Here is a 10981-nt window from a genome sequence, read left to right as displayed (position 1 = left end):
CACCAAAACACCATCATGAAGTCTCACTTTGATGAACGATCCCTTTTGCCCTGTGGGCTACACTTTAACTTAAATGTGTCCTTAAAATGAGAGGTTGTTCTTTTTTTTTTTTTTTTTTTTTTTTTTTTTTTTTTTTTTTTTCTTTAAATGACATCAGAAACAGCAGTATGCGACATTACGTGATGGCAGAGCTTCAGTTCATCCTTTGTCATTTTTTTTTTTTTTTTTTTTTTTTTTTTTAATAAATAGGACAGGGGGAATGAATGAGAGAGAGAGGGGGAGAGAAAGAAAGAAAACCCAAGGGGAGAAGAGACGGTGAGAAGGGGGGGGAAGAGAGACAAAAAAAAAAAAAAAACTCCTGGGTCACCTGTATGGAGAAAAAACAAACAAACAAACAAACAAACAGAGGAGACAGCAAACAACAAAGAGCAACATAATAATAGAGAAAACAAAGCACCATCACAATAAACTAGCTAGTCATAGATATCAGTATTTACTAAGTAATAAACGATATTGTGCAGCACGCAAGATAGACAGTGCACAGTGTGCTTTGAGGCAGCAGCCAAGAAAGCTTTAGTCCGCGTCTGTGAATACCCATGTGTGCATACCTGTGTGGATCAGCATGCTTGCATTCCAAAGGTTTCTCCATGTAATGATCTGCTAGGGAGTGTGGGGGGGCCACAGCCCCGTCCTCCAGGGTGTGAAGCGGGTATGGAGGAGATCAAAACTCCAGACATCCAGAGGACCCCAGAACACAAGAGACCATGGAAGACCAACAGAGGGGCAGCCGCGCCACTGTTCCAGTAAGAGCTGAGGAGAGTCCCAGATGAGGGCTCACTCAGCAGCCGCGGAGCAGAAGCCAGGGGGGGTTGCAGTGACGCGCCCGTGAGCTCCGCCGGCCCCCAGCTGCGCCTGAGTGACCGAGCCCTAGGCCGAGAGGCCGGGGGCACCCCACCTCCAAAGGGGCCCGAGCGAGCCCCAGGCCCCAGGCCCCGACAAGCGGCCGCCAAGGAGTGAGCCGGTGTGTACCCGGACGCCCACCCCCAGACACAAAGAACCACCAACACACCGACACCTGAGGGAGTCCGCCACCGGCAGGGGAAGTGGTGGTGGGTGGAGATAGGCCTCCAAACCTTGGAGGGCCTGAGGTGTCCCCAGAGAGGTGGCGTCTGATACCCAACCTGACATATAGACACAGACATACAGGCACACACAGACACAAACATCCATTCCCACCCTCATGCTCTCATATGCACTCACTCCACACTCAACCAACGTGGAGACAGACATAAAGAGACGCTGTACACACAATCACACTCCCCAAGCGTACTCTACAAACCGGGTCTAGGTACCCTTGCCCCTGGAGGGGGGAATTGCACCCAGACCCAGGTGGTGTTACCCTTTTCCCTGCGGTGGGGAGAGGCAGACCACCCCGACTCCGCAGCAGCAGGGAGGCCCCACACCCCAGACCGCAGTCGGACGGCCAACTCCTCCTACTAGCCCCCCCGCTCCAGCAGGCCGCAGAGAATGGGGGTGGGAGAAGACTCCAAACCTCCCTCCACCCGCTCATTGTAGTGTTGATGCATATGTGTTCTAAGGTGCAATTAAAACCCAGGAGGGCATGGAGCTACCTGCCAAGGAGCAGCAGGTAAGCGCATGGTCCCTCCTGCTAGCCCTCAATGACTAAGTGTATTTAAAATTGAGAGGTGGGCAACGACGTCAGGGGTGAGGTATACACCCTGCTCTCTCTGAGAGGATGTCAAGCTGTTTTAGACTGATGGTGTTCTGTGTTTTACGTCTACCTGATCCATCTAACTTGTCCACTTTATTTTAACTTTATTTCAGCAGTTTAATTTAATTGTTCAGAGAGTACTTTCTTACAAGTTACACAAATGAAACTATCTATTGCAAAGTCTATAATGTGAAAAAAGAACTATTTGGCTACGTGGAGGCTAAAGTGTGACCACAATTTGACCAGCCAGTTTCCAAGCAGTTGCAGCCCTCTCTCAGCAATGCGTCGTAATAAGTCTTGGAGTTCTGTTTTCTATTTCAGAGCTCTTGCCTTCGTGGATTGTTATGAAAATTGTGATGAGTTGGTATGAGGAGATTGTATTAAAAACACGGGCTTATCCTAATCCTGCTCCCACAAAGCTGATACAGCGCTAATCAATAAGCTATCTAAGGCTAGAGTTCACATCAGAACTCTTGTGGGCATGACAAAAAGTGGTGTAGCGTCACAAAAATACTATCTGTGAAAATAAATATAAAAGTGTGTGTAAGTGTTGTTAAAAATATTCGGTTGACTTTAGAAATCCCTGTAATGTCCTGTCCAATGAGCTCAAGTCAAAACGACAAACGTCACCAAAACACCATCATGAAGTCTCACTTTGATGAACGATCCCTTTTGCCCTGTGGGCTACACTTTAACTTAAATGTGTCCTTAAAATGAGAGGTTGTTCAAGGGAAGCCTACCTCAACTGTAACGAGGCATTCCTGTGTTAAAAAGCTGGCTTCCCATCAGGATGCTCTGCTCGACTTAAAATATACAGTAGAGCAGGAAAGTTTGGAAGAGACTGAAGTGGGAGGGAGGAGGTGAAAAGAGGGGGAGAAAGAGTGATGGTTGCTTTGATCTTTTGGAGGCCCCATCTGGATAAAAAAGGAGGGGTTGGGGGGGCGGGCGGGGGGTGTCTAAGTCCCTTTTTCTAAACCTAAAGCAAAACGTGAGCAACTCAACTCGTCAGAACTGGAACTGATTTTTTATTTTTTTTTTATTTTTAAGAGGTCTGCACTTTTCTTTCCCAGGTGGGGCGTGGAGTAGCGATAACAGACGGTGCTCTGTGAAAAATGATCAACTTTTACTTTTAAGTTACATTTAAAAGTGTTGAAAAATAATTTTAAAAAATTATAATAGGTAAACTCTTAAAAATAACCTGGCTAAATATTGATGCAACTCTGCCAGTTTATGTTTTGTTTTTTTCAAGCAAGTGTGTAACAAGATGCATATTCTCACTTCATAAATTTGTGGTGGAATGGGAAATGGGCATTTCAAGGCCAATAAAAGCCACCACATCAAATAAAACATTGCGGATCAAAAGAACCAACGCATGGACATTTTTTTCCCTCTATAAATTAAAAGGGGGGGGGGGGGGGGGGGGGGGGAGGGAGTTAGTCTGCCAGACTTGATCATGCCCTGAGTCCTGCCCCGCTCCTGTGATTGGCTGGACGGTCACACAAGGGGGGAAAGTTTGAATAAAAAACAAGCGCATGGCACCAGTGTTGTCGTTCAAGCTTGTGTGCTTGGTCCAGAAGGGCTTGAGTTGTACCAGACAGATGAGGAAAGAGTTGTAGGCGCACTCGTGAAAGAAAACCAAAATTAAGCCTGAAAGTATTTCCAGTTATTTCAGCGGGTGGCTACAAGTGGTCTCAGAGGACTTTTGATTTTACCTGACATTTAATTTGTCTCTTTTGGAAGCTGACAAGTTTTTTTTTGTTTGTTTTTGTTTTAAATGAGAATTTGGAGAAAGGACGTCACAAAGATGACACTGATCAGAGTGGTTTCTTCAGTGCTGCTGCTGGTACTGATGCAGTCCGGAGCTCTTTGCGCACGGAGGTTTCGGGGTGGCCGCAACCCACAACCGCGACGCTCACCGCCTCCTCCCACTTACCGGGCAGACCGGGGTGATACCACCGAGAGCTTCCCTCTGGATTTCACCGCGGTGGAAGAGAACATGGATAACTTCATGACACAAGTGAAGAACCTTGCGCAGTCCCTTTACCCCTGTTCGGCGCAAAAGCTTGACTACGACATGAGGCTGAACTTTTTGGAGAACACATCAGTCACCTGCAACGACGGCAGTCCTGCGGGGTACGTAACAACTGACCATAAACATGTATGAGGTTACTGTCAAGTCAAAAAGAGGCCAGCTGGGCTAGTAGGAGCTGTTATTTTGCCTTAAGAGTGCTTCAGCAGGACTCATCCGTCCTGCTGGCCATTAAAATAACCCACATGTATCTGGCCTGAGGAGAAAGTGCATCTCCGTTGATTTTCTCAGTATTTGGAGTGCTGAATCGCGTATTTTATTTTCATTTTCGATCAAGAACCATATAAATTTTTTTTTAACATATTAAAAGAATATATACAAATAAAAGGAGAATAAATGATTAAAACAATGTCCTGATGCCTCAGTCAGAGTAAAAGATAGACAGCTGCTTTGCGTCAGTGAAGCGTGAAATTTGCGGAGAGCCGCATGGCCTATGCTTCATTTCCTTTGCTTCAAATTAGAATGCAGGTTTTGCGCTGCAGAGTTTCGATTTTACTTTTTAGACCCCCGCCCATCTCTGTCCGTCTTTCTCTGATGAGTACTCGGATGGTTGACCTGTTCGGCTTTCAGGGTGGATGCTGTAAAATATCCATAAAAATATAGTAGATTTTTAACTACATTTTTTATAGAAGGTTAGATTAGATTTTTTTCAGTTGTTTTTATTGTTAATAATATTGTGAAGCAAAAACATTCATTGTGAACCCCCCCCCCCCCCAACTCTACTAAAGAGGAATAAATCGTGCTGCTAAAACAGCAAACGCCAAATATAGTCCCTCCTTCTCTAAAATAGAAAAGGCATACGGACTCTTTTTTCAGTGTAGTTACAAGAAGACAAATTGTAGGTTAAAGGTCAGCGACACAGATCGGTGTATAGCTGTAGACGGTTTAATGTGTCATGTCTGTCCGCGCATTATGCTGCATCACAAGAGAAGGCTGAAACGTTACACACAACTACACGCGTACTCATTATTCACTGCTGTAAAGCATGTTGTGTAGTCGTGAATACTTTGGTTGTCGTTCTGATTTGTTGATATATGTGACTGAGCAGAGTGAGCTGTGCATTACACGGCGGCTCCTGGCTGTGTAAAGCGTGGGGACGAGCGCACGCAGGGAACAGTTACAGGCACAAGGCCTTTCATTCACTGTGGCTGTTATCAGCTGGGATGCTAATCCATCAATTGTTATAGCTACACGGATATTCATAAGTATGTAATGTAAAAGGGAAAAAAGTTACTAGAGCAAGTTACTAGGAAGTGAGTGGGTTTTTCATCTGTTGGAAACTTGTTTAAATAGGTGGATTGACACAACACCTCCCCCTTTGTTTGTTCAGCTTGTCAATTCTGGCTTCAGTATGTTTGATGGAAATAAGAGTGAGCTGCCTACATCGCTGAATAATAATAGTTAAAACATTAAGCGCAGCCAAAGTGTGATTCAGTGTCTGAGTTAGCAGCTCAGAGCTTCAGCCAAGTCTGTTTGCCTTAAAGTCACTGAAATGTGTTTGCCAATCTTCTGAGTTGAGTCACTGGTAAAATAAAGCAGATATTCAGTGAAATGGGGGGGGGGGAAACGCTTCAACATCACAGAAGCACATTCAGAAGCCTCTTGTTTCTGCAGCGAAAGCTACTTTACACACCCAAAATATTTAATTTTCCTTGTGTTTCTGTGTTTTTGTTGAATAAAAGATGAGGATGATTTGGTTAGGACTGCACCCTAAACCATGGGTGCATTGCCCTCTTCTGGACTGACCACAGACAGCACATATCTCCAATATTCCAAGATAGGTTTCCTACAATCTTAGAGCAGCTATAGCTCAGAGTCATGTGTCTAAGTGCATTCTAAGGGCGTTAAATTGGGCTTATGCAGGTTTGTTGGCACCTACTGCACCTGAGCAAAAGAGTTTTACTTCCTATCATGCCATTACTTTGAATGGCAGCCTTGGTTTTATCCACATTTTATTACATTGTGTTCAGAGTGAAGAGATGATGGTATGTTGCTTATTATGGAAAAATACCATCTACTGGAATCTACAGTGGAACCAGGATATGGTAGAGGATGATGTTTATCTCCTTTTCGATCACTGTATCAGTGTTTGAAGTGCAGCGTGTACACACAGCATCATTGCTTTCATCCGTGGCACCTTTTTGAGATTAGCATCAAGTTCGTGGCATCCTTGTTTGTATTACTGATGATGCGATGTGTGTATTTTACGCTTGGGTGCAAGCACTGATGTAGAAACAATGGCCACATTATCTTTCAGTGTCTATTTCTTTCTCCATAAGAAAGTCTCAAACCTGTGGGCCAAGACGTTCATGCAGGCAGCGTAAAGCAAAACTTGAGGAATTTAGAATCATATACACATATTGTTTAAACTCAACCATGCCTATTATCGTGTGCTCACTTCATTCTTTGGTTCTTGTAGGTACTACCTAAAAGAATCTCGAGGCAGCAGGCGGTGGTTGATATTTTTAGAAGGTTGGTATTTTGGACTAAACTGATTCACCTCAACACATTTCTCATTTCATGTCCAGTTATACCAAAAAAATCACATGTGACATGATTGTTCCTATTTTTTGTTATTGGTATATCTGCCTGCAGGTGGCTGGTACTGCTTCAACAAGGAAAACTGTGACAGCCGATATGAGACAATGAGAAGGTTAATGAGCTCCTCCAAGTGGCCCCAGACTAAAACAGGTGAGCCTTTCCATCAGCCCCCCTGTTGCTCCACCCGGGGCTCCTGACCACAAGGTGAAAAGCATACCTGCTTTTAATGCCTCAGCAATTAAAAGGATGGGATGCATCTGTGCTCATTTACAGTGTTATTGAAACTGACACCCGGTCATAATGTTGCTGCGGTGTAGGGCTACCTGGCGCCCACCACTAAAGGAAGAGAGACGCCTCTCTCTCTTGTTGCACTGTAATAACTGTAATCCACGTGGTAATGATGATGCGTAAGAAGAGGATGTGTCTCAGGGAGCCAGAATGGCTAATGATACACGTCGGTCTGTCTCTGCAGGCACAGGGATCCTGTCTCCACTCCCTGAGGAAAACCCTCACTGGTGGAACGCCAACATGGTGTAAGTTGCCTTTTGTGCTCGTTGATGCCCAATTTTTAATCACAAGTGGCATTTTAAATGTTACGTTTGTTGTGTAGGTTTGTGCCCTACTGCTCCAGTGATGTTTGGAGCGGTGCTACAGCCAAAACAGATCAAAGTAAGAGACACCACTAAAGTCTCAAAATCTTGACATGTATTTGCCCTGAAAGAAGAGTTGTTTAGTTCGTTTGTCTCTCTGTTGTACACAGGTGGTTATGCCTTCATGGGCTCACTCATTATTCAGGAGGTTGTGAAGGACCTGCTGAAAAAAGGTCTGGAAAATGCCAAAGTCCTCCTCTTAGCAGGAAGCAGGTGTGTTCACATGTAAAAATATTGCCCAGGGTTTTATATTGAAAGCTTCTGCACGTCATTCTTACTGATGTATGTGTACTGATGAAAATATATATTGTTTTTGTATGAAGTGCGGGAGGTACTGGCGTTCTTCTGAATGTTGACCGTGTGGCAGAGATGCTGGAGGGACTGGGCCACACTGCGATACAAGTGCGAGGCCTTTCTGATTCTGGCTGGTTCCTGGACAATAAGCAGTACCACTGCACTGACTGTGTGGACACTGCCAGCTGTGCCCCCACTGAGACCATCAAGAGAGGCATCAAGTATGGGATTTCTCTCAGTTTAGTTTTATTTATTTCATACCAATATTTATCTCAAGATACAGATTCCTATGAAATTATAGATAGAAGTCCCAACAATAAGACAATAATAGCAAGCACTGCTAGATGTGGCTGGCTGCTATGGCTGGCTGGGGAGAACAAACAAAACATGCGACAAAGCACAATCTCTTGGAAAGAGATGATGACATCCATTAGTCACATATAAAGGCACTGGGAGTGAAAAAGCACATCATGCACGAGCCCAAGCAGTCTGAGCCTCAAGCAGCCGAACTAAGGAATATTTCAGTGTCACCTCATGCATTTATCTACCAGCATTATTAAAAAGAAAAGCATTAAGTCTAGTCGTTAAACTGAGATCACCAGGTTGCTACTATACCCATCATATCCTATCTGTGTCTGTTTCTATTAGGTACTGGGGAGGGATGGTACCAGAACGGTGCAAACAAGCCCATGAAGGAGAAGAGTGGAACTGCTTTTTTGGATACAGAGTCTTCCCGTCTATAAAAAGTGGGTTTATGATCTATGTGGATACAAGTAAATGTGCATTGTGATGTGATCTACGAATACTCACATTGTCTGGCTGATATTTTTCATTTTCCCTGAGCAGGCCCTGTCTTTGTGGTCCAGTGGCTGTTTGATGAGGCTCAGTTGACAGTAGACAACATTCAGCTGACAGGTCAGCCTGTGCAGGAGGGCCAGTGGCGCTACATCCAAAACCTGGGCACTGAGCTGAGGAACACACTCAAAGATGTCCCGTAAGGCCATGCATCTGGATTTCAGGTGGAAAATTTACAAAGAATTATTGCAAAGACTTTTACTGATTACTGTTTTTTTTCTGTTGTTTTTTCTTTAGGGCTATGTTTGCTCCAGCATGTTTATCGCATGAAGTTATCACCAGAAAGTGGGTATTATTCATTTTCAAAAGGCCTCTTCCCCGCTGTACGATTTTCTACCTGTGTGCTGACAGCGCCCTCTTGTGTTGTGTTCTAGCTATTGGATTGATGTGCAGGTTAAAGGCACCTCCTTGCCCAGAGCGCTGCACTGCTGGGACCGCAGCCTCAACGACAACAGGAACAACAAGGCTCCGCCTAAAGGCTGTCCTGTGCATCTGATTGACAGCTGCCCGTGGCCACACTGCAACCCCACCTGCCCCACCATCCGAGATCAGTTCACAGGGCAGGAGATGAATGTCATTCAGTTCCTCATGCACATGGGCTTTGATGTGCAGAAGATGGCCCAGCAGCAGGGAATGGACCCCAGCAAGCTACTGGGCATGCTCAGCAGTGGCAGCTAAAAGGACACAAACACACAGGCATTATCTCAACGTTAAACTAAGCAGAGTTGGCTGGCTGGTCTCTCTGGCCAGTCTCCCAAGCCTGATACCTCCAACTACCCCTCCATCTTCACAACCCATTCTACCTATAATGAATTTCCTCTGACCTCCTGTTTACTTTACTCCAAACCTCAGTCAGTGCAGGGACTTTGACCTTGTCCCACAATCCCTTTTCTCCCATCTGGTGACAAGTACTGTGGCAACATACCACAATGACAAGGCACAAATCTTTGCGACTCACCATTTAAATTATATTTTGTTTTGTAAAAGAAAATATCATGAATGTAATCCAGTTTTAAGGATGCTCACTGATGTTTTGTTTTTATGTTTGTCCTTCCATATAGTTTAAATTTAGTCATTGCCACAGTGGCATAGGGATGCTGTTTTTGTTAAGTAGCCAATATAAGACTGTTATCAGTGCAACTGGGCCCTAGCATTTTTCTGTAATTGGAACTCTCATTGCAAAAATAACTGACATCAAGGCAGATATAGGAAAATATCATAAGTGCGCTAAGTGCTGAATCAGAAAGGAGACATTTTATATTTACCTCTAAAAAAAAATAAAAGCATAAACAATAGCCAGAGAAAGACAACTGACACTGATGCTCTAATAAACTCATAGCAAAAGACTGTCAGTTAGAATTACCCTGTTTGAACTAAACAGGCACAAACCATGTGTTATTACCGCTAATGAAAGTAATGCAATAAGACACAATGTTCCTATAGCTGTAACTCCCTTGATAGCATCTAAACCAAATTGGTATATTTTAAGATGTCAGAATGTCCCCTTTAGTTGTTTTACAATGCTAACTGTGGTGCTAAAGTGGATCTGGTTTAATGTCTATACATAGTTATACAAAAACCACAGTGCCATCACATCTAAGCTATACCTCTTACGCACAGGCCGCATCATCATGACAAGACAGTTCAAAAACTCATGTTAGGTCACCTCAGTAGATCAGCAATCCTCAAATCAATGCAATGAACATTTAAAGGGAGACGAATATTGTGTATTGTATTTTTTGAGTATATGTATAGGCTCTATCAAGTGTTCACTATTGTAACTCCCTTCTTATTATTATCTCATAGAGATCACTTTTTAATATAATGACAATGTTGTATGTAATGATGTCTTTATAAATGATGTTTTTAAAGGGCCTCTATTTCGCATCACACCAGAAAAGGAAAAGTATTACTAATTGTAATTTTATTCTGTAACATATTTTTTAACAGGAAAAAAAAACTCAAGCTACATTGGTAATTTACATATTTATTTTGTTATGTAAATCATATTTATAAGTGCTATTTTCACAGAGAAGTGATTCTTTGTAAATTGTAAATACATTGCTGTTTTTCTCTTTGTGTTGACTGCATGTCTTTGTATCAGACCAGAAGAAAAGACACATAACATAATATACTACAAGATAAATATTTTTTGCAGTCTTGTGATTATTACTTCTATAAGGTCTACTAAAATGGTATTATTAATGTGTAGAAGATGTGGCATTACTATACTAAACTATACTTAAAGTCAGTGACTGATCACCTTCAAGAAATGTGGTTATCACCTAAAATAAGAGAAATATTTCAGAGTGAGTGAAGTGATCTGGTGGATAAACAAGAAAATTTCATTATAAGTTCTGCAGACCAAAAGGTACTACAAGCTAACTGAATAAAAGGTGTGCAAATGATGCAAAACTAAGCTGCCTTGCATAATAAACTCTGCACCATGTGGCTCTTATCTTGCTGTGTATTTGAGCCTAGTGCAGTGTGTTTATGCTACCTGCACTGCACACATCACAATTTAGCTTTTGTTCACACATACACTCACAGTGTGATGGTATCTACCACGCAAGGGCCTAAACATCAGGAGTAGTCTGGAGCCTTACTTACAGTTCAGCAGTTCATGGGCAGGACAACCTGGGCATCAAACCACTAATTCACTTTTGCTCCTGAGCCACAGCTATCTTTACACATGCTTATCAGCATCTAAATGTTCTCTCCAAATTATTTAAGCATAAAAACCTTGCTCAGAATAACTCCACCTTGTCCTCCCATGGCACGTCTATCACAGACAAAAAACTTATTTTGAGAAAAATAAAT

At 43.1% G+C, this 10981-nt stretch overlaps 1 protein-coding gene across 1 annotated transcript; it reads left to right on the top strand.

Moving 5' to 3' along the window:
* Positions 1-3291: 3291 nt before the first annotated feature.
* notum1a (notum, palmitoleoyl-protein carboxylesterase a) lies at positions 3292-10311 on the top strand. Its single transcript, XM_004559416.3, has 11 exons — positions 3292-3865; positions 6241-6293; positions 6417-6512; positions 6835-6895; positions 6973-7031; positions 7123-7225; positions 7336-7527; positions 7955-8052; positions 8153-8300; positions 8399-8446; positions 8536-10311. Exons 1-11 carry the CDS (start codon positions 3507-3509, stop codon positions 8837-8839), a joined length of 1521 nt encoding a protein of 506 aa, XP_004559473.1. The 5' UTR covers positions 3292-3506; the 3' UTR covers positions 8840-10311.
* The last annotated feature ends 670 nt before the right edge of the window (positions 10312-10981 follow it).

This window comes from Maylandia zebra, linkage group LG4 (assembly GCF_041146795.1).
Source record: "Maylandia zebra isolate NMK-2024a linkage group LG4, Mzebra_GT3a, whole genome shotgun sequence".
Classification (NCBI taxonomy): Eukaryota; Metazoa; Chordata; class Actinopteri; order Cichliformes; family Cichlidae; genus Maylandia; species Maylandia zebra.
This window is presented reverse-complemented; position numbering and strand designations above follow the sequence as displayed.

Excerpts from the sequence above, each read along its gene's own strand:
- notum1a (XM_004559416.3), top strand. The coding sequence starts at position 3,507 with ATGAGAATTTGGAGAAAGGACGTCACAAAGATGACACTGATCAGAGTG. Across the intron at positions 6,294-6,416 it reads GTGGTTGATATTTTTAGAAG|GTGGCTGGTACTGCTTCAAC; the intron begins GTTGGTATTTTG and ends ATCTGCCTGCAG. Across the intron at positions 6,896-6,972 it reads TGGTGGAACGCCAACATGGT|GTTTGTGCCCTACTGCTCCA; the intron begins GTAAGTTGCCTT and ends TTTGTTGTGTAG.